This window comes from Cervus elaphus, chromosome 2, assembly GCF_910594005.1.
Source record: "Cervus elaphus chromosome 2, mCerEla1.1, whole genome shotgun sequence".
Lineage (NCBI taxonomy): Eukaryota > Metazoa > Chordata > Mammalia > Artiodactyla > Cervidae > Cervus > Cervus elaphus.
The window spans coordinates 23,862,230-23,886,841 of NC_057816.1; the positions used below are offsets into that span (position 1 = coordinate 23,862,230).

The following is a 24,612-nucleotide window of genomic DNA, read 5'->3' on the forward strand; positions in this document are numbered from 1 at the left end:
TATAAACAGTAGAGAAAAAAATTTAATCAAAAGTTGATTCTTTGCAAAATCAATAAAATTGATAAATCTTTAACCAGGATAACCAAAGGAAGACAGAAATAATCAATATCAAAAATGAAGGAGATATAGTCACTACTGATGATACAGATACCAGAAGAAGATTGTATACAACTCTTTTCCCACATATTTGATAATGTAAATGAAATGGACTACTTCATATAAAGACACAAAGTATCAAAACTCATGTAGGACAAATGGATAACCTGAAGAGCTCAATATCTGTTTTTAAAATTGAATTCATAATTAATAACCCTCCCAAAAAATCATACCTGGATGATCTAATTATTAATTCTATCAAAACAGTTAAGGAATAAATAACATCAATTATCTTCAGTCTCTTACAGAAAAGTGGAAGCAAAGGAACCACTTCTTAAATAATCCAGTGAGATCAGGATTATCCTAATCACTAAAGTCAGATAAAGACATTAAAAAAAGAAAAACCACAAAACCAATAACTCTCATGAATATAAGCATGAAAGCTTCTGAATAAAATATAGGAAGTCAAATCCAACATATTAAAAACATATATATATATATATACCATGATCAAGTGGGATTTATTCCAGATATGAAAGACTAGTTCAACAGGCAAAAATCAATGTAACAGGATACAGAAGAAAAATCATATAATTGTATCAAGTGACACTAAAAAGGCACTTAACAACATTTAAAACTGACTCACAAAAAAAAAAAAAAACAGATTCATGATAAAAACTCAGCAAACTAGGAATTAAGAGAGCCTACCTCTCTATTCTTAATAAAGAACTTGATAAAGAACAGACACAGGAAAACTAAAACCAATGTCATAATTACTGGCAAAATAATGAGCTTTCCAGCTAAAATCTGGTCGATATGTGACACTGTATTTGTTAAAACCCATAGTGATTTACAGTACAGAGTGAAACTTAATGTGTGCAAATATATAAATTAATTTAGGAAACTGGAGATTCTAGGAAGGAATGCCCAACATGACAAAACAACCTCTGTTACGGATATACCTGGCAGCTCCACAGGAGGGGACAGTGACAAAACATGCTGACCTAAGTAACTTTGGGGATAAATGTAAGCCAAAGGATTAAAGTGAAAATTAAAGTTTCGTGAGCACTGTACTCTGGTTGACAAGGTGATTTCCCACAGGGGTAGAAGTTAACAATTCTGAAACCACTATACAAGCATGCTGAGACCAAACAAATCGGTAAATCAGTGGCTGATGGTGATTCAGATATCCTACCATGAGAATGGCAGGATAAACAAGTTAGGGGAGAAAGGATGTGGTAACGGATTATAGATGGAGTCATCAGTATGCAGTCATGTTTAACTTATTATAGCTACAAATGATTACATATAAACATATTTATAGACTTGTATATATACATACATTTCCTTGTTCTCTCAGTTTAGAGGGCCTGAAAGCAAGAAGTACCTCTAGTGCTCAGGTATGAAGTTTCTAATAATGTTCTCCAATAATAGAAACCAGGACAGGAACTGGAGAAAGAAAGGTTTAAGAAGAGACTGGAGCATCTTTGCTAGAAAGCAAAGAAGCCCTAAAGTACACACACACACATACACACACATAAAGATGGGATTATGACAGAAACAGGAGCCAGCTGAAAGGGTTCTCAATGGTCAAAACGAGAATAACTTCACCAATACATTAAATGAAGTGGTATTGGATTATGATTAAAAATATAAAATAACCATGAGTCCATAGTGATATAAATAAATGATTGAATGACTAAATAAGAAAGGAAGAAAAACAAATTCCTTTTGCAGAAGCTTAATGAAAATAGAAGAAAAGAAATAATAAAGATAAAAGCAAAACTAAGTGAACAATATAAGAAAAAATTAATGAAAAATAAGTGAAAGGAATTTGCCAGGCTCCTCTGTCCATGAAATTCTCCAGGCAGGAATACTGGAGTGGATTGCCATTCCCTTCTCCAGGGAATCTTCCCAACCCAGGGATTGAACCTGGGTCTCCCACGTTGCACACAGATTCTTTACCATCTGAGCCACCATGGATGCTCAATCAAAATTATACTGCAATATTTTTTAAAAAGCATATATATGTAGACAGAATTATATGTTACAACCAAGTAAGGTTTATTTTAGGGAGTCAAAGATGTTCTGTATTTGAAAAATATCAATAAAGGTACTCTATTACATGAATAGGCTAAAGAAGAAAAAATATATGATCATATCAGTTGAGACAAGAAATATCTAAATCAAACAGCAACTTATAATTTTTTTTAAATTATCAAAAACTGGATATAGAGGAAAATTTCCTCAACTTGAAAAATAATATCTACAAAAAAGAAAACTCCAGTAAACATTATACTTGATGATGAAAGATTGAAAGCTTTCCCATTATTACTGGGAATAACACAAGGATATCCTTTTATCACTTTTATATTGTCCTTAATTTCAGGTAACATAATTTTCGGTGAAGAAAATCCCAATGCATCTGTTTTAAAGCTCTTAGATTTTCCAAAGAAAACAAATACTGATTTTTAAAAAACCGCTATAATACTGTAAAGTAATTAGCCTCCAACTAATAAAAATAAATTTAAAAAAAAAAATATATATATATACACCCCTCTGTTTATTGCACTACTATTTATAATTCTCAATATATGAAAATAACCTAAGTGTCTACTGACAGGTGACTGGATAAAGGAGATATGTATATACACATACATTCAATGGAATATTAGTCAGTTATAAAAAAATGAAATCTTGCCATCGTGACAACATGGATGGATCTAGAAGATATTATGCTAAGTGAAATAAGTCACACAGAGAAGGACAAACGCCATGTGATCTCATTTATATGGGGAATGTAAAAAACAGAACAAATGAACAGAAGAACAGAAAACAGACTAGTAAATACAGAGAGGTGGTTGCCAGAAAGAAAAAGAGTGGGAGGGTTGATCAAAATAGGTGAAGTGGATGAAGAGGTACAAATCTCCAGTTATAAAGTAAATGTCACACACATGGGCTTCCTTGATGGCTCAGTGGTAGAGAATCTGCCTGCCAACGCAGGAGGTGCAGCTTCGATCCCTGGGTCAGGAAGATGCCCTGGAGGAGGGTGTGGCAACCCACTCCAGTATTCTGGAGACTCCCATGGACAGAGGAGCCTAGTGAGCTGCAGTCCATAGGATCGCAGAGTTGGACATGACTGAAACAACTTAGCGTGCATGGATGCAGGGAAGTGTAAAATATGTTCATGTATTCTAAATTAGGCAATAAACTGTGAAGGAAATGTCAAGATATTTTACATTTTTCTTAATATAGAATTTTGCCTTTATCTGTGTTCAGATGCATTTTACTCACTAAAATCATTGTTCACTGATGTCACTGATTTTTGAAAGTATATAGTAAATTCTGTATATTTTTTTAACTTTATACATTTAGAATCAAAACAAAACACCCAAGTCCTAGTCTCAGCTCTACCACTTATAAATTGCAATTTGGAATAAGCATGAACATCTCTAAGCCTCAGTTTCATCATCCATGAGATGGGAACTAGGATCCCCTTCCCTAATTCCCTCACTGCTCTTCCCTGAGGAACACACAGCCTGACAGATGCAACAGTGCAGAGAAAACTGCAACACGACCTCTAAGAGCAATCGTGACACCCGGCAAGTTCTCTCTATTAATGTGTGAAGTGGGTCTACTGAGCTTCATGTCACAGGGAGACTTCAAACAGCCCAGGTGATTCCACCAGCCTCCTACTCACTGAGCAAGAGGATGTCTCTGCTTCAGGATGTAAGACTTCTCCACTGAGTGAGCTTTAATGTTTAAAGGTGCTTATTTTGTTCACCAGACCCAGCATGTAAAGCAACAACTTCATCTGGTGCCAGGCTGACTACACAGGGAAATGTCCCAGTGCTTGAGAGAAAAACCAATTGTGCCAGCTTTGGGAAAACACTGTCTGTCCTCAATATGTACAGTACAATATTGTAAAGTAATTAGCTTCCAATTAAAATAAATAAATTCATATTAAAAAATAAAATAAAAAGAAAATACTGTGTCTGTCCTCAATATGTACATCAATTTACCAGAATCAAATTTCAGTAAAAATTTTGAATACAAACAACTGATCTCACATTCAACCCATGGGAAGCCTGCAACTCCACTGCATTTTACAGAGAAAAACAGCCTCGACAACTTTCTCTCACTTCTGACCTACAGCTCACTGTACATATCACCAATAATGGATATTAAATGCATGTTTTGTTTGTTGTAGTCACATAATCAAATGGGTACATGAATCAACAGCCATTTCCTCTTGCTAGATGCAACAAGTAGTTCCTGCTCAGCCTTGCCTCTCAGGCACTGGAGATAAGAACCACTTACCTGAATGAGCTTGCAAAGATTAAAAGTGGATTGTGTTATCATGAATTGATGTTAGGCAGTGATCTCATAAAATACAAGACTTGAAGACATTGTGTGTGTTGAGGGGGGGAGGCCGTATAAGGAGAAGTGTATAATGGGGTTCAGTAAAGTTGGGGGTTCAGGAATTATCAGAACCACTTTTACTTCTGGTTTTCTTTAGCCCTTAACCACAGTGCATCTGCGTCTTGCTCATTCCAAACCTGATCCTGCAACAGTAGCCCACTTAGAGAAAGTTCACATTAAACACATTCATGATGTCGTCAGGGAACTTTCTGGTCCCTAACTAGGAAGACCACTTTTGTTAAGCCTACAATATCAAAGCTTTTGAGCTGACCTAGAAACAGCTCCATCTTAGTACACAGGCACAAGAGAATCCCATGGCTTACCTGTTTGATTCTCAGCTGTACCAACTTCAGTAGAATCATACTTTCCCTCATAACCCCTTTTATCCCATTTCCAAATTCTATGCTGTGTATATAAAATAACTGACGTGCTTCCTCAGACATATCCCTCCCTGTTAAAAGAAGTCCATCTAGCTATATAGTACTTAAATGCACTAACCAAAAAATTAAATTGCCTCTATTAAAACTTAGCCACCCTTAACTTTTACAATCTGTAAGTATATCTGTTTTTCTGATTAATCATTTGCAAAATAATCTGAAGGAATGAGACAATTTTTGAAGTATAATTATTCTACAATATTGTGTTCATTTCTGCTATACAATGAAGTGAATCAGCGATATGTATACATATCAATATGTCTCCTCCTTCTCAAGTCTCCCTCCCACCCCACCCCACCCCACCCCATCCCACCCCACCCCTACCCCACTCCTCCTGGTCATCACAGAGCACCAAGCTGAGCTCCCTGGGCCAAACAGCAGCCTTCCCCTAGCTGTCTGTTTTATACATGGTGTACATATGCTGGTGCTACTCTCCCAATTCGTCCCACCCTCCCCATCCCCCACTGTGTCCACATGTTCACTCTACATTTGGATCTCTAGTCCTGCCCAGCAAGTAGGCTTATCTGTACCATTTTTCTAGATTCCACATATATGTGCTAATATATGATCATTGTTTTTCTCTTTCTGACTTACTTTACTCTGTATGACAGACTCTAGGTCCATCCACATCTCTACAAATGACCCAATTTCATTCTTTTTTATGGCTGAGTAATATTCCATTGTATATATGCACCACATCTTCTTTATCCATTCCTCTGTTGATGAACATTTAGGTTGCTTCCATGTCCTGGCTTTTGTATATAGTGCTGCTGTGATCATTGAGGTGCTTAGATATGCATTCATGTCCAACTCTGAGACCCATGGACTATAGCCTAAGAGGCTCCTCTGTCCATGGGATTTTCCCAGCAAGAACAATGGAGTGGGCTTCCATTTCCTGCTCCAGAGGATCGTCCCAATCCAGGGATCAAATCAGTGTCTCTTGCATCTCTTGCATTGACAGATGGATTCTTTACCACTAGTGCCACCTGGGAAGTTCAAACATTCGGGTACATGTGTCTTTTTTAATTATTGAAACCTGATTTTAAAGATTTTTTTCTGAGATTGAAACAGGTTTCATTTGTGTTTTGAGTCTCATCAAATGAAAGATCAACCACCAGTTTTAACCCACTCTTTGAGTCACCTCAAATGCTAGTAAAATATATAACATATTGAACACAATCTTCGATGTCTACAAAGGCTCCCAAAGAGCAAGATACTATTTGCCTATTGAGATATATTTTTCCTTCAATATGCAAAGCAATTTTATCAGAACAGTTACTAAAAGAAAAGCAAAATGAAAAAATCCAGCCAAGATCAATTATTTCATATACATAGAACTAGTTAAGTGAAAATCAAACATACTAATATTGGATCAGGGGATGGGATATGCATGGTCAGTAAAACTAAGTCAAGAATTTAGCAATGCTGAACATCTAAAAACAAGCCAACAATCCAGCTATGCTAAATTTCAAAATATCTAAATATTGAATGGAGACTGGAAAACAATAAAGTAGTAAACGTTACTACAGTTATTTTAGAACATGTTTAAATTGTCTCAACACATCATAGTAAAGATTTTTGAGTGGTCTTTCTTTTTCCTAATACCTCAAAAGAAAAAGACATCTTGTTCAAAATTTAGTTTATTTCCCAAATATTTCTTTCATTGTTCTCACAGCGGAAATTTGAGGCTTTTGTACTTTAAAATCCACATGAGAATAGCATGTGGAAGCCAACAAACAGGAACATGTGTTCAACATTTTATAAGTATCAAATAACTTAAGCTAAAAGTTAATCCAGAGAAATCCTGTGACCTCCATATTTCTAGAACCTTCTAGAAAGGAGAAGAAAATCATAGAAAGAGTTTTCTTTTCTCATAATTTTATTCTCTCTTCTTTCTTTCTAACTTGAGTTTTGATTACCAATCACTATGTTATCTCCTTAGATACTGTCCTCTCTCTATCTGGTTCCCACAGATGTGGCCATAGCCATTGGTCTTCATCCTCCAAGCCACTATTAATGTATGATCATTGTGTATGATAAGTTTTAATAAAAGCTTTATGGAGGAGAAGGAAATGGCAACCCACTCCAATATTCTTCCCTGGAAAATCCCGCGGACAGAGGATCCTGGCAGGCTACAGTCCATGGGGTCTCAAAAGAGTCAGACACGACTTAACCACTAAACAATAACAAGTGATAGCTAGTACTCAATCCTGTTTAGCCAAGACTAGCTTCTGTCTCCAACTCTTAAATTAAAATTCGTTGCAGTGCCAACTTTCCTTCTTTTCCTCTAAAAGCCTCTGATTTTACTCCTGAGCTGGGATACTGTTTGGGCTGCTACTAGAATCTTTTTGCCCCAAATTGCAATTTTTTTTATTCAAAATTAACTCTTTTGCTTTTTTTTTTTTTAAAGCTTTATGGAATATGGAGGATAATTAAAGTACTCTACAGATAAGGAAACAAATTCAGGATGAAGTGTGACTTCTAAATCTCATTGTCCATCACTACTGAGGGACCTCTTATTTACTGGCCTTGTGTGAGGTACCTCTTATTTATTGGCCTTCTGTATTAGACCATGGAGTAATGACACATTCCTAGGAAATGTTTTACTCCCATGCCTGTTCTCTGAATTATAAGATCCTGAAAATATATATATATTTTTTTGGCAGAAAAAGTCAGTTTTCAAAACAAATGTTTCCTCACATCTTATGTTTGCTGTGCTAGGCTTAGTCACTCAGTCATGTCTGACTCTTTGTGACCCCATGGACTGTAGCCCACCAGGCTCCTCTGTTCATGGGGATTCTCCAGGCAAAAAATCCTGGAATGGGTTGCCATGCCCTCCTCCAGGGAATCTTCCCAACCCAGGGATCGACCCCAGGTCTCCTGCATTGCAGGTGGATTTTTTACTGTCTGAGCCACCAGGGAAGACTTACCTTATGTTTACTAAAGTAAAAATAAAATGAAGTAAACAGAAAGTATACTAGAAAGAGTAGTACATTTGAAATCAGAAGGCTAATAGTTTATTCCAGATTTTTTCAGAAAGAGATTGTGTGACTTTAAGTAAATCATTACACTTCTCTGAGTTTCAGTATTCAGTATTGTATTCATGAAATAAATATATATTGAAAATCTAATGTGCTACTTTAAATATAGAGAATAAATATGAAATATTGGAGATAAACATGAAAGTAGCTTAATGAATAGTGTTTACAGCTGCAAAGTGGAGTATCTTTGATAGCCTTTATGGAATCTCCTTAAGGGTGAAACTATGACATTTGGAGAAATCACATGCCTGACCACTGTAGGGAGAAAGAAAAAGGTAGGACAGATTGTCTGATTCATGCTTCCAGTGGCACAAGTGTCATTTAAGAAAGTGTTACCTTATTGAACATTCAAAATCAATGACTTTAAAGTCACACTAGTGTTACTTTATTGATCATTAGCAGAAACATTCATCTTTTTCCAAGTTAAAAAAAAGTCAATAATAACAATAGGAAAAATAAATAGAAGGGAATTCTCTGGTGGTCCAGTGGTTAGGACCCTGCACTTCCACTGCAGGGGGCAGAGGTTCAATCCCAGGTTGGGGAACTAAGACCCCAAAAGCCATGCTGGGTGGCAAAAAAAAAAAAAAATAGGTTTCTTTCTTTATGTTATCCTTAAATGGGAAACATGAAGAAAAGGAAAGGATATTGCTAAAGTAGTAATAAAAGAAAGATGATCCACTCTAAGAAACTGGAAACAACTTGCTGCTACTGCTGCTAAGCCACTCAGTCATGTCCGACTCTGTGCGACCCCATAGACGGCAGCCCACCAGGCTCCCCCATCCCTGGGATTCTCCAGGCAAGAACACTGGGTTGCCATTTCCTTCTCCAGGAAACAACTTGAGAGAAGACTAAACTTCCTTCCCTATGATGAGAAATCATCAGGGGTTTCCCTGTTGGCTCAGAGGTTAAAGCGTCTGCCTGCAGTGCCGGAGACCGGGGTTCAATCCGCAGGTCAGGAAGATCCCCTGGAGAAGGAAATTGCAACCCACTCCAGTATTCTTGCCTAGAGAATCCCATGGATGGAGGAACCTGGTACTCTACAGTCCACGGGGTTGCAAAGAATCGGACACGACTGAGTGACTTCACTTTCATGATGAGAAATAAATAAGGTAAGAAGGCTGCTACTACAAATATTGTAAATAAACACACAAAATCTCTCCCATCCTATGACCTGGACATAGAAACTGATTCTAATCAATACTTTCTTCTCCTCGGGGTTTTTCTTAGAGCATTTTTAACATCTTTGTTCCTCAGACTGTAGACTAAGGGGTTCATCATAGGAACCACATTGGTATAAAAGACAGAAGAGATTTTTCCCTCATCCATAGATCCAGTAGAAGATGATTTGAGATACACAAATGCCCCAGATCCAAAGAACAGAGAAACAGCAATGATGTGGGAACTGCAGGTGCTGAAGGCTCTGGACCTGCCCTCCATGGACTTGATGTGGAGGATGCTGGACAGGATGAGACCATAAGAGACAAAGATGGTGAGACTGGGCACAATGATGTTGATGCCCGCCATGATGAAAACTACCAACTCAGTGATGTAGGTACTTGTGCAGGAGAGCTGAAGCAGAGGGTGGATGTCACAGAAATAATGGTTGATGGTGTTTGCATCACAGAAGGTCAGTCGCAGCATGCATCCAGTGTGAGCCATGGCACCAGAAAATGCCATCAGGTAGGAACCAAACATTAGGCTGGAACACACCTTAGGGGACATGGCAGCATGATACAAGAGTGGGCTACAGATGGCCACATAGCGGTCATAGGCCATTGACGTCAGCACATAGCATTCAGAAACGACAAAAAAACAGAAGAAGTAGAACTGGGTCATGCACCCCATGTAAGAGATAATATTCTCCTTCGATAAGAAATCTACCAGCATTTTGGGTGTAAATACTGAAGAATAACAGAGGTCTGTGAAGGACAAGTTAAAGAGGAAAAAGTACATGGGGGTGTGCAGATGTGAATTTATCCCAATTAGGATTATCAGGCTCAAATTTCCCATCACAGTGACCATATACATTAATAGAAACAGGAAAAACAAGGGAACTTGGAGATTCAGTTGGTCTGTTAACCCCACCAGGATGAATGCAGTCACGAAAGACCCATTCCCAGGAGCCATTCCTCCCTAAGAAAATCTGTGGACACAGGAGAGATTTACATTGGGAACAGTTCAATCCTTCTGACAATAGCTCATCCTACAAGAGAGTGTACATACTGAGCGTGTCTGAGACTAGGCCAACCTGGGCCTGTAAAATCTGCCTTTACCATGGGCTTTCCCTTTCTAGAATCTTGATAAGCTAAATAAAGCAAAGAGCATCACAGACAGCCTACAGAGAGAAGGCAATGCTGCCATACAGATACATGCCTCTTGGAAAAATGAAGGGATAAGAGAGAGGGATCAAGTCAGAAAGTCCTTCTTCACTTCACCTTTTCTTCACTTGAGCCTTCTCCTCATTGGTAAAATTGTAGGCAGAGATCCCAGCTACATGGTGCTGGCTTCTGGTGCAGATTAGATCTGGTGTGAGTTGGAACCAAGAAGACTGTCTCTAACCAAAGACTAAGGGATTGGAGGCTAGAGGAGATTAAGTTATTGCCCAAGTAGAAGAGTGAGAGTCTGTCCATAGAAAAGGAACTTACTGACTGAGATACTTCTGCACCTCCTAACCTCTGAAGACTCTCTGATCCCCCTTCACTATAGTCTCCTAAGAGTTTCACTTGAATCTCATGACTGCACAAAATGGTGGGGAGACAGGGAGACAGGAAAGTGGCAGATATTATATCAACAGAATTCAGAAACTCACCCTTACGTGGCCAGAAAACTTATGTGGCCAGAGTTCTCCCTAGGTATTTGTCCTGGAAAGGCATTGTCAGGTCTGAGGCTCTGATTCATTTGATTATAAAATGAAAAGTCTGAGCAGCCCAGACTTATTTTCAGGTATGCCCTGGAAATCTTTCTGAACTACAAATATTAATTTTTAATTATGACTTTGAGTCTTCTCATTCAGCAAGGAAAATTTCACAGCATTGTTATCAGGTTTGCCACTTGATAATACACGGAAGATGGACTGAGTTTAATGATGTAGTGCACTTGGTTATAAACCGGGTGGAAGCTTGCTTGGTCTCTCCCCAGGGAATAGATTCTATGTGTAGAAAAGAAGTAAGGGAGTTACATTTACCATGTTCTCTACTTAGGTCCTTAGGGACTCAATATTTTCATCCAGTTTACACATCACTCCAGGGATTGCACACCCCCCAGGGCAGAGGTGAAAGTAAGCTCCCATCTTCCTATCATCTTCATCACTTTAGAAAAATCTATTGTGCAGGTTCTTTCTCTATGTCTTCCCAGACTCTAAGAGGAAATTTTCCAGAGTCTACCTATGGGTTTCTTCATATCTTTACCTAAAATTTTACAAAGCCTCTAGTAACTCACTTCACTTGTTGTCTCTCATGGATTATCTAAAAAAGAAAATGCTAAATGCCTTTCTCCCTACTAAATTTTTTACATTTTAAACACCTACTGGAAATATCTACCTAAGGTTCCAGCTGGGTCCTTAAATGTATTATTTCATTAACTGAGGTCATCAATTATTTCTCATAGTAGAAAAGAGTGGGGGCTATAGAGTTAGAGGGTATGAGTTTGAGGCCTACCCCTATGCTTACTAACTTGGACAGTGATTAACTTTCCATGCGTCAGGTTCATAATTCCTAAAATATTGATGATAATAATAGCATCTCCTTCATTGGGTTATCTTGATGATTAAATGAAAAAAAATACCAAAAAAATGGTTAGAATAGTACCTGGCATGTAGTATACAGTCAAATAGTGCCAGCTGTCTTCATATATGTTCTCCAGATTTTCTGTAAGTCCTCCATCATAACACTCACCAGTTTTCTCTTTAATTCCTATGTCTCCCTATAAATTATAAGTTCTATGAGGACTAACATCTCTTCTGTTTTATTTACCACTTCTCTAGTACTGCTGTGAATAGTGCAGGGACCTCCCTTGTGGCTCAGCTGGTAAAGAATCCTCCTGCAATGCGGGAGACCTGGGTTCGATCCCTGGGTTGGGAAGATCCCCTGGAAAAGGGAATGGATACCCACTCCGGTATTCTGGCCTGGAGTATTCCATGGACTGTGTAGTCCATGGGGGTCACAAAGAGTGGGACACGACTGAGTGACTTTCACTCGAACAGTAGGCCCTGCATAAATAACTCTGTAAGTTACATTGTTCTCTGGTGAAAGCCTTCCGAGTGTTTCTCACGTTTCTCACATGCTCAGCGTTAGGGTCTACAGCCGCACTGACTCCCATTCTTTTCCCTCAGCCACCACGCAAGCTCAGGTACTTTTGAGGTTTTTATTGAACCATATGTTGAAATGTAATGATTCCAGTAACAATTCTAGCTTTTCTCACATACTCCCTCTTATTTGGCCATATACACAGCTGGAGGATAAGTTCTGAAAGCACACATCTCTCCCTTCCTTCTTTAAAATTTTCAGTGACCTTCAGTTACCCTGGGACACCTGAATCATTGTAATAAAACTATACGGCAACATTGTAGTAAAAATATAAGTATCAAAACTATGAATACTGGGCATATACCCTTTGAAAACCTAATTGAAAGAGACACATGTTCCCCAGTGTTTGTGACAGCACTTTTTACAATTGCTAGGACATGGAAGTACCAAGATGTCCATCGACAGATTAATGGATACAGAAATAGTGGTACATATATATACAATAGAATATTACTCAGCTATAAAAAAAAAAAAGAATGCATTTGAGTCAGTCTTAAGGAAGTGGATGAACCTAGAGCCTGTTTTATAGAGTGAAGTAAGTTAGAAAGAGAAAGACAAATATTGTGCATTAACACATCATATGGAATCCAGAAAGATAGTACTGATGAACCTTTCTTCAGGGCAGCAATAGAGATGCAGACATAGAGAACAGACTTGTTGACACAGTAGGGGAAGGCGAGGGCGGGACAAACTGAGAGAAACATGGAAGTATACACATTACCATATGCAAAGTAGATATAGTTTACATAAAACAAGACATTACCTTCTTCATTCCTGACTGCTCTAAATGGTTATCTTAGTGTTTTTGTCCTTAGGAACTGAGAGCAAAAGACAGTCTCCCTTTACCATGCTTTCTTAAGACTAAATTGAGAAGATAGAGACAATGGTGAGAGAAGCACTTTCCTATTCTCCTTTTCTAAGAAACAAAGGAATCTACCAGACAAAATCCCCTCCAGCACTTTCAATAGAGGTTTATTAAATAAATGAGTAACTTACTGAAGCTTAAGTCCACAAAGTCCATATGTCCATGACAAAGCTTCACAGGAGTTCTGGACATACCTTAGTCAAAAATCTCACAACCTTACTGTTTCTGGATTCATCACCATTCACCTTTTTCTACTTAAAACCTTATAATCTCTGAAAATAAGCTTAAGCATGAAAGAATGAATTATAGTGTTGGGTTGGACAAAAAGCTCATTTTCCAAATGAACTTATTGGCCAACCCAATACTTTCCTACTTTCTGTGAAAGGATGAATGGCTGATTCTCTTCTTCTTTATACTGTTTTTTCTTATAAAGTGGTTTTCATAAAAAACTTAGCTTGTCTTATTATTTAAATCACCTGATTTTTTATTTTAATTCCTTTCTCTTTTCTCCATATCATCATACATTGTGTGCCCTTACTAAAATTTGACATCAACAGCTAACACAATTTCTATTCAGAACACCCTATTCCTAATAGTCTTACTCAGTGCAACTTGGACATCTTTGTTCCTCAAACTGTAGATGAAAGGATTCACCACTGGCCCCACAATGGTGTAAAAAACTGTGGACACTTTATCTTCATCCAGAGACCCAGCAGGGAAAGGCTTGAGATACATGAATGCTGCTGATCCAAAGAAAAGAGAAACCACAATTATGTGGGAGCTGCAGGTACTGAAGGCTTTGGACCTGCCCTCTGCAGAATGGATGTGGAGGATGTTGGAGAGGATCAAGGAGTAAGAAACAGAGATGGTGACACTGGGCACTATGACATTGACACCCACCACAATGAAAATCTCCAACTCATTGATGGAAGTGCTTGTGCAGGAGAGCTGGAGGAGAGGAGGAATGTCACACATGTAGTGATTGATGATGTTTCCATCACAGAAGGAGAGTCGCAGCATGCACCCAGTATTGGCCATGGCACCCACAAGCCCCATCGAGTATACACCCACCATCAGCATGAGGCAGACCTGATGGGACATGGAGACCTTGTAGAGCAGGGGCTTACAGATGGCCACGTAGCGGTCATAGGCCATTGACGTCAAAATATAGCATTCATCAATAACAAAGAAGGAGAAGAAGCAGAGCTGAGTCATGCACTCTGCATAAGAGATGATGTTCTGGCTCACAAAACTCATCAGCATTTTGGGGGTAATGACAGAGGAGTGGCAGAGATCAATGAAGGAAAGGTTGAAGAGAAAGTAGTACATGGGAGTGTGCAGGTGAGGGTTCAGAGCAATAAGAATAATCAAGCCAACGTTCCCCATCACAGTGACCACATAAATTGCTAAGAAAATGAAAAAGAGAGGCAGCTGGAATTCTGGCTTCTGTGTTAAACCCAGCAGGATAAACTCAGTCACTGAAGAGTCATTCTCTGGGGCCATTCTTCCCTAGGACATACCTGGAGAACAGGACAGAGGGTAATGTTAAAATGAGTGCCCTGCTCTCTCCACCCAACCCCACTCTAATGAGAGAGACCCAGAATGCGAGAAGGAACCCCAGCCCACCCCTCTGTGCCTTTGTTTTCTCCTCTGTATAAAGGCTGAGGGAATTTTTAAAGAAGTGTATCAAAAACACTATCAGGCAAGTTCTACAGGGATAAGATTCAGTGACCCTGAACCCCATGACAGCAGCCTCTCTGCTCCGCTTCTGCTCTGACAGTTACCAGGCCCACCTGATGATCAGTGGTCATCTCAGCAGAGAGAAGACGTGTCATTTCAGGGAGTCCTTGGCTTCCACAGATGAGGTGTGAAAGATGAGTAACAAGACAGATAAAATTCAACACTCACCCTTTTGCACAGAGACCTGAATGTTGGGACTTACTACCTCTGCTTCCTTATTCTCAATGGAGCAAGTGGCTCTGATGAATTTTAGAGATGAACATCCCAGAACAGAGATTCTTCTTTGCTATTGTTTTTGTTTTGAATGAGTTTTGGACTGAGAGAGTCAGAGCACAGACCTCGGTACCCCAGGCTCTGAGGTGCCATGAGTTACAGGTCATGACTTCTGATGGGGGCTCTGCCATAGTGTCCTCTCCAGTCGAGGGGGTGGAAATAGCATCTGCTGGTGCCCAGGGAGCCACCTGCTAATATGACCCAGGGGTTATTGTGAATTGGGAAATCCTGGGGACCTGATTAAAACTTAAAAGTCTTAGGTTTTCATTGTGTTTTCCCCAGAGATATGATTTGCAAGAAAATTACCCACACTGCATTTAAGCCGAATTCACTAGAATAACAGTGTGTGTTGGAAATAACCCATTTTGCATACATTTTGGTTTGTTGCCAAATGGGGCACATCCTCAAATAGAAAAGCAGTGACTTTTCCTGCATCCACAGCTCTTAAGAAACACTAGTCACTTATTTGTTTATTTGGTGTGTCTTCTCACAACACAAACACATACATTCATATATTCACATGCATTTGAACCTAAGTTCCATAAGGGCAGAGACTTTGTCTGTTTTGTTCAGTACTGTTTTTGTAGCAATGTAAAGTAAAACCACACATATACAGTAGGTATTAAATAAACATTCATTTAATTAAAAAATGAATGAATTTAATTAAAAATGAATGAGTGAAAAGTTTGAGCAAACTTTTCCCTCATTCCCTCATTTCCCTAGGGACCAAGACTGGCTATCACAACAGAAGTACTGCCCCACAGGCAAAGGCTTATATAGGATCAGTGATTTTCCTTGTAGACCTGAGTGTGGGACTGGACAGACACCAGTGAGGTATGTGAAGGTCACAGGTAAACTCTTAGTGGCCATCTATAAGCCCTATAGATCAAAGTTACGGAACTCAGAGAAAATACATAGTTTCTGTCCTCCCTGAATGTCATACAGACGACTTCCATGGCTCTTAGAGAGGCCTCAGTGCCTCTTCTCGGAAGTCTGCAGCATAGACTCAGACCGGAAGGCAGATTTGGATCAGTTTGGATCAGTACAGGATGCTTCCAAATGCCCAGATCAAGGTCAGCTCACTAGGGAGGCAATTAGGAACCATTCAAAATCATTTCTTTTTTGGCACAGGTTTGAAATACTCAAAGTGCTGACTTAGGAAGATTAATAATCTGGGCACTGGGAGGACAGACTAGAGTAAGAAGGACTGGAGGCAGGTCAGCAATGGGAGGCAATTACAATAGTCAATAAGTGATTTTAAATGCCTTGAGTTAATACTGCTACTGTCAAAAATTCTAAAAAGCAAACAAATGAGAGAGGAGGGAAGATTCATCAGGACTTCTCACAAAGGGGATCAGTCAGTTCAGTGGCTCAGTCATGTCCGACTCTTTGCAACCCCATGGACTGCAGCACGCCAGGCCTCCCTGTCCATCACCAACCCCCAGAGTCCACTCAAACTCATGTCCATCAAGTCGGTGATGCCATGCAACCATCTCATCTTCTGCCGTCCCCTTCTCCTCCTGCCTTCAATCTTTCCCAGCATCAGGGTCTTTTCAAATGAGTCAGCTCTTCGCATCAGGTGGCCAAGGTATTGGAGTTTCAGCTTCAACATCAGTCCTTCCCAATGAATATTCAGGACTGATTTCCTTTAGAATGGACTGGCTAGATCTCCTTGCAGTCGAAGACTCTCAAGAGTCTTCTCCAACACCGCAATTCAAAAGCATCAATTCTTTGGCACTCAGCTTTCTTTATAGTCCAACTCACACATCCATACATGACTACTGGAAAAACCATAGCCTTGACTAGATGGACCTTTGTTGGCCAAGTAATGTCTCTGCTTTTTAATATGCTGTATAGGTTGGTCATAACTTTTCTTCCAAGGAATAGAAATAGACAAAAAATTCCCAAAGATACTAGGCTAGGTATTTGGATATACTATGGTGTTATTACAAACAGAAGAAAACTCAGAAAAGAGTGAAAATATCCATAAAAATTATACATTTAGTTTCAAACATGGTGGGCTTGAGCATCTAGCAGGACACCCAAGTGAGTGAAAGTCATTCAGTAGTGTCCGACTCTTTGTGACCCCATGGACTAACATGTCCATGCAATTCTCCAGGCCAGAATACTGGAATGGGTAGCCTTTCCCTTCTCCAGGGGATCTTCCCAACCCAGGGATAGAATCCAGGTCTCCCACATTGCAGGCGGATTCTTTACCAGCTGAGCCACCAGGGGACATCCAAAAGCGTACAATTGGGCAAATGCCTAACTAAGGCTAAAGTGCTTTGTTGGATGGCATCATTGACTCAATGGACATGAGTTTGAGCAAACTTCAGGAGATAGTTAAGCACAGGGAAGCCTGGTGTGCTGCAGTCCATAGGGGTGGTAAAGAGTCCAACATGACTTAGCAACTAAACAACAAAGACTAAAAGTAAGAAGAGAGGTCAGAACATAAGAAGGTTTGAGAATTGTTTCCATAGAGATTAAAGCCATGGGATTAGGTAAACTCAACAAGAGAAAGTAAAAGAAAAAGAGCAGAAGGTAGAAAAATAATTGGGAAATTCCCCAAATTGTGAGTATTGTACTTAGGATAATCTCTTAAACCCGATCGTCACTAAAATGAGCTCCAATGATTTTTCTCAGACCCCTCACAATTACTAGGGGACCAAAAATTCCTCCAGCCAAAGTTGAACTCTATCCCACAAGGTAGACATTCCTTGACCTCAGCAGTGACAAAGAACTTGGAAATTTATTAAAATGTGTTTTCTATGGAATTAAAAAATCTTATTTAGACAATACAATAGACAGAAATACTTCCTCTAATTTTATATCAAATCACATTGCAAGAAGAATTATATGCCAGCATTCTAAGTTAGACTTGAAAAATCATTCTTTCATCTTTAATAAGCCACTGTAAATATAAGCAAACATGGAATTAATACAGAGCAATTCTGAGCTTATCCTTACATGGCAAAATTCTCATTCCCTTTCTTTCTTCTCTCTCCATAACCGTCAGGTTAGCCTAATTCAGGTGTAACTCTCCAATGGTCACCCTCACACTGAGATATATTCCAAGGAAAGATTCATCATGACTTCTCACAAAGATACTAGAGACAGACAAAAAAAATCCCAAAAGTAGTAAACTAGATGTTTGGATAAACTATGGTGTTACTACAAACAGAAGAAAAACTCAGAAAATAGTGGAAATATTCATAAAAATTATACACTCAGTTTTACTCATTCTTAACTCCTTTTTAAGTATCTCAACCCCAATATGCTCTAACTTGTCAAAGTTAGTGGTAATATAAAATTTATATTATACCATAAAGATGCATAAAACATAAAGATGTCTTTTAACTAAATAGATTTTTAATTGGCAGGATTATGTGACACTAAGCTAACAAGCTACAATCACCCAGAAATATTAACTAATATATTCTCAAAAGTAAAAGTATAACCGAGGTTATAATTTTTAAGCAGAATAAAACAAGTTATCAGATACTAATTTTATACAGATGACTGCTACTAATGTTTTTTAAATATCACAACTATGTCACTGACATTGATTCAGTCAAAATATTGACTGTTTCTACCATGGCCACAAGACCTCCTCGTGTTCCCTTTGGTACCCACTTTTTCTCTCATCAGTTCAGTTCAGTTCAGTTGCTCAGTCATGTCCGACTCTTTGCGACCCCATGGACTGCAGCACACCAGGCCTCCCGGTCCATCACCAACTCCCGGAGTTTACTCAAACTCATGCTCATCGAGTCAATGATACCATCCAACCATCACACCCATTTTTCCTTTCATAGCCACACCCACTTTCTTCCTATCCTATTCTTCTCTAAACCTTTGGCAACCGTGACCAACCAGGTTCTCCATTTCTATAAATTTATCATTTCAAGATTTATGTTATATTAATTAATAGAAGCATACACAGTATAACATTGTATCTTCTATTTCTTGGCTGAGGTTTTCTTTTTAAAAAATTTGTTTCACACGCTTGTAATTGCTCAGTGAAGAATTTCTACAATGGCTGCTTTGAAATCTTTGTCAAATGATTCTAACACCTCTGTCATGTAACATGTATTTCTTGTCCTTTTTGCACTGAATTTGAGATCTTCTTTATTCTTCATATAAAAAGTGATTTTTTTTAAAACCTGGGAACTTTGCAAATTATATTATGAGACTCTAGATTTTATTTAAACCTTTTGTTTAGCTACTTTTCTTTGATATTGCTCTGCCTGGAGGAACAAGTCTACTCACTGCTGAGTGAGGGTTATTGTTTTGCTTCCCCTCATGGTCTCACCTGACAGGCAAGGGTGTGTGGGTTAGTCACTCAGTTGTGTTCAACTCTTTGCGACCCTGTGGACAGTAGCCTGCCAGGCTCCACTGTCCATGGGATTATTCAGGCAAGAATGCTGGAGTGGGTTGTCATTCCCTTTTTCAGGGGATCTCCCTTACACAGGGATTGAACCTGGGTCTCCTGAATTGCAGGCAGATGCTTTACCATCTGAGCCAACAGGCAATGGGTGTCAGTCATTGCAAGCGGACAATGATAAGAGGCTTGATTCCCCTTAAGTCCTCCTCTGACATGACCTCATGGAGGGCAAGGACTCCCTCATTACTGATGGGTATTGATGGAAGTTCAGGCTTCCTCAATGGCCTCTCAGCACGTAGGGAGCTCTTGTCACCCAGCAAGAATCAAAGCCCTGACTCTACATAGCACTCTCTGATTCCACTTTTACCAGAGAAAGTATTGGGGCAATCATTACATCCCGTGAGGGAGGGAGTCTAAGGATTCCTGTTTGAACTTTGCTGTCATGGAGGGGGAGCTACAGGTTTTCCCTGGGGTTGGTCTATGGTACGGTGGTTATTGTACCAAAATTTTCTGTCTTACTAGGCTGCGCCTTTCCTGGTCCTTGGACTAAAAAAAAGTTGACTTGTTTTTTCAGCTTTATTGAATCACGCGCAAGTGCATGGTCAGTCACTCAGTCATGTCCGACTCTTTGCAAGCCTGTGGCCTATAGCCCACCAAGCTCCTCTGTCCGTGGAATTCTCCAGGCAATAATACTGGATTGGGTTGCCATTTCCTTCTCTGGGAGACCTTCCTGACCCAGGGATTGAACCCACATCTCTTAGATCTCCTGCACTGATAGATGGATTCTTTACCACTGAGCCAACTTTTTGTTGTTGTTGTTGTTGTTGTTGATGACAAAAACCTTATGATAGGATAAGGGCTCTGAACAGTCCAATCCAATGTGGCTCTTTGGCTGATTAAGAAAAATAAAATCTGTAAAGACACTGAAAACCCAAACTTTTATTCTATTTTTATATTAAGCCAGCACACAGAAGGACTTCAAACACTAAAAGAAGAGTTCTTAATACCAATAAGATTTTGTTTGAGGTGTATTTATTCTGTAAGGTGTTCTCTGACCCCTCTACTCTTCTGGATACCCCTAAATCCACAGTACTCATGTGGTCCCCATCCTCAGTGAAATAGGTCCAGTAGTATATAGGCTCCAGTACTGGAGCCAGAGACTTGGCATGAAATCGTGTCTCTCACTCTGAGTGATCATAAAAGAGTTCCTTAAACTTCAGTCATCCTTTCCTTATCTGCAAGATAAGCACAGCACTACCTGTCTTTAAGGGCAGATGAGAGAGGAGATACTGGCTGTAAATTTCCTAATAAGTAATTGGTGCTCAATATCATCTGTGTTATTACTGGTATTCTGGTTGCTATCGCAATCTGTTTCTCTTTTTGTAAGTAGCCCACAGGCAGAAATACAGATTAAGTGTCAGAATGTAAGAAGTTGCTAGGCTTGCGATATTATGTCATTGATTGATTGAAGGACTGGTAGCTGTGGACCACTTACGAATTTCTGTTCCATTTACCCTGTGGATGACTGGAAATGAGTCCTAAAAACTGGACTCAGGTAACAGGGTTTGTCCCCCTGGGTTTCCCCAGGAGCCATATCCTGCAGTTTCTGTTTTCCTAAGGCCGCTGGTGGTCTACGTTGTAACTACCACAGGCAACCTACTCATCACTGGATTCAGCTGGATGGACCAACGCCTGCACACACAGGTGTCCTTCTTCTTGTGGACCCTGTCCTTTCTGTAGCTGCTGCTCATGTCCGTTGTGGTTCCCAAGATGCTTGTCATCCTCCCAGTGGACCACTCCATCTCATTCGCCAGCTGCATCATCCAGTCCTACCTCTATTTCCTTGTAGGCACCACTGACTTCTTCCTCTTAGCTGTCATGCCTCTGGATCATTTCCTGGCAATCTGTAGACCTCCTGGCCAGCTGGGTTTCTCTGTGTCCTTTGCCCCTCCATCCTCATGGCCAGCCTACCGTTCTGTGGCCCCAGTGGTATTGTTCACTTCTCTTGGGACAGTTGGCCCTCCCTGAGGCTCTCTTGTGGAGACAATTGCCCACTGGAGCTGCTGGCTTTCGTGCTATCCGCATCAGTGTCGCTGGGCTCACTGGCACTGACCTCAATTTCCTATACCTGCATTCTTTCCCCTGTTCTCAGGGCCCCCACAACAGCAGAGTGAAAGGAAGCGTTCTTCATTTGTGCTTCACACCTTACAGTGGTGATCATTTCTCATAGCAGCTCCATTTTTCTCAACATCCGTCTGCCAGAGACTCAGTCCATGCTGTTCAACAAAGGGGCCTCGGTCCTGAACTATATCACCATGCCCCTCCTGAAACTGGTCATCTTCAGTCTCTGCAATGAGAAGGTGAAGTGAGCCCTGAGAGATGCCCTCAGGTGGAACTGACCCGTGGCTGCGAGACACCATGAGGGTCACATGTAAAAGGACATATTCCTACTAGATTGGGCAAATATTTGAAGTTCAGGTCACACAGGCAATACCTTGTACTTTTCTCACATAATGAAATAGGTCTTCATAAATATGCAATGTGGAGATCAGCCTTCACTTTCCTCCCTCGAATCTTCCTTATGCTTCCACCTTCACACAGAGAAAGCTGATCCATTTGGTCAAATTTCAAACCTCTGGTGATGACATGTTTCTTTTGAGGTGCTTAAACATTTAGCCTCCATTCATGGAGGCTGCTCCTCTTTTTCCTCACATGTGTGTGCCTTAGTTCAGTTCAATTCAGTCGCTCAGTTGTGTCCAACTCTTTGCGACCCCATGAACCGCAGCACGCCAGGTCTCCCTGTCCATCACCAACTCCCAGAGTCCACCCAAACCCATGTCCATCAAGTCGGTGATGCCATCCAACCATCTCATCCTCTGTCATCCCCTTCTCCTCCTGCCCTCAATCTTTCCCAGCATCAGAGTCTTTTCAAATGAGTCAGCTCTTCGCATCAGGTGGCCAAAGTACTGGACACAACTGAGCGACTGAACTGAAGATCAACTCACTGTTCTAAGCTCCAAATACTGTCACTACCCTGTGGGCAACTTCAGCCGTAACAGTCTATTATGGGAACAAGGGTTATTAAGGATTTTTGTAGGAACAGTGAGAGGAGGGTGTCAGCATTTTGCTTATTGCTTTACCAGCTGTGCTGTACCAATTATTTCAGCTAACCCTAGAAAATACATCCCCCAACACTCCCCTCCTAGAAGAAAGAAATGATAGACATACTCCACCTGTCAAGTATCTTCAAAATACTGTTTTTATTATTAAAATCTCTTTCGTTTTCTCAGCCTCCTAAATTCCAGTGCAAGTCATTGTGTGCTAAGTCACTTCAGCCACGTCCGACTCTTTGCATCCCTAGGGACTGTAGCCCGCCAGTCTCCTCTGGCCATGGGATTCTCCAGGCGAGAATATTAGACTGTGCCCTCCTACAGGGGATCTTCCCAACCCAGGGATCAAACCCAGGTCACTTAGGTCTCCTGTGTTTGCAGGCTGGTTCTGTACCACTGGCACTCCCTGGGAAGCCAATGCAAGTACATGCTACCTGAGCTCTTAGCATATACCAATAGACATTCTAACACTGAGTAAGTCATTTGCTTCCCTTATTACCTCTGTACTCTTCCAGAACTTCTGCCACTCTACTCTGACAAAAAGAAGAACCCTTCAGTAGTACAAAGGGAAAATAGTCTATGAACAATAAGCTGAAGCATTTGGATTCCCTCCTTAAATCATGGTTTCATTAATCTTTCTAATCCAAAGGCTTCCTAATGAGACTCATAGATAAATACACAGAGAAAACACAGAAACAAAGAAGACACCTATTAGTTTTGATTCTTTTGATCTTTTATCAAGATAATAGTCATGAAATTTGGGTTTGGCAGAGTGAAAGGATTTTCTGTTTTTCTTTAATGTCTCTTTGACACACTGGGATCTAGGCCTGATTACATACCAGAACATAGAGTTTCGCCTGTGAAGGTCCTGGTCAGAAAGAGAAAGAGCAAAATATTAAAAGGAAACAAAAGAATACACAGGTGAAGGAGGTAGAGGGTCAGAGGGGTGTCTCCATATTCCTTCACCGCATTGCCTCTGAGAACAGAATAAGGGGGATGCCGAAGGCAGAAGCCCTCTTCCTGCTCAAATTTAGGGCATTGAATGAACTGGTCCTACAGGCTGTCCACAAACCAACGTGGTATGTGGTCATGTGAAAGTCATCTGAGAGAGGCAGGGTAGTAAGGCAAAGGATGGGCTGGCAATATCACTTTTCAAGCACCCTCAATTTCCTTGTGATAATGGATGGACCCCAAGATCCTGTATGCTAACGAGGAGGGATACAGTTGGGGTCTGAGCTGACAGTAAGTGAATGTGTCCAAGGTTCACAGTGGCCAGGGGTCACATGATTAAGCTCTGTGGGGTGAAAAATTTGGCCTAGGAATGGGTGGAGAAAGAGCAACAGACACAATGGGATCTATGACCCAAACCAGGGAATTAGGTGAGACTAAGCCTCTTGATGAAAGTGAAAGAGGAAAGAGAAAAAGTTGGCTTAAAGCTTAACATTCAGAAAACTAAGATCATGGCATCCGGTCCCATCACCTCATGGGAAATAGATGGGGAGACAGTGGAAACAGTGTCAGACTTTATTTTGGGGGGCTCCAAAATCACTGTGGATGGTGACTGCAGCCATGAAATTAAGACGCTTACTCCTTGGAAGGAAAGTTATGACCAACCTAGATAGCATATTAAAAAGCAGAGACATTATTTTGCCAACAAAGGCTCATCTGGTCAAGGCTATGGTTTTTCCAGTGGTCATGTATGGATGTGAGAGTTGGACTGTGAAGAAAGCTGAGCACCAAAAAATTGATGCTTTTGAACTGTGGTGTTGGAGAAGACTCTCGAGAGTCCCTTGGACTGCAAAGAGATCCAACCAGTCCATCCTAAAGGAGATCAGTCCTGGGTGTTCATTGGAAGGACTGATGCTGAAGCTGAAACTCCAGTACTTTGGCCACCTCATGCAAAGAGTTGACTTATTGGAAAAGACCCTGAGGCTGGGAGGGCT

The 24,612-nt window shown here is 40.3% G+C and overlaps 2 protein-coding genes and 1 pseudogene across 3 annotated transcripts; 1 reads left to right on the forward strand and 2 right to left on the reverse strand.

The window, feature by feature from the left end:
• Positions 1-9,190: 9,190 nt before the first annotated feature.
• LOC122705502 (olfactory receptor 8B3-like) lies at positions 9,191-10,123 on the reverse strand. The gene has a single exon (XM_043920911.1). The coding sequence runs from the start codon at positions 10,121-10,123 to the stop codon at positions 9,191-9,193; it is 933 nt and encodes a 310-aa protein (XP_043776846.1).
• Positions 10,124-13,738: 3,615 nt separating this feature from the next.
• LOC122705505 lies at positions 13,739-14,683 on the reverse strand (annotated as a pseudogene). The gene has a single exon (XR_006344125.1). The product of XR_006344125.1 is annotated as an olfactory receptor 8B3-like (transcript).
• Positions 14,684-21,090: 6,407 nt separating this feature from the next.
• On the forward strand, positions 21,091-21,958 carry LOC122706369 (olfactory receptor 6T1). The gene is given in 3 exon segments (XM_043921517.1): positions 21,091-21,163; positions 21,166-21,471; positions 21,474-21,958. Coding segments are annotated over 3 exon segments (864 nt in total).
• The last annotated feature ends 2,654 nt before the right edge of the window (positions 21,959-24,612 follow it).

Bases quoted from the DNA above. Each gene is read 5' to 3' on its own strand.
- LOC122705502 (XM_043920911.1), bottom strand. From the start codon at position 10,123: ATGGCTCCTGGGAATGGGTCTTTCGTGACTGCATTCATCCTGGTGGGG.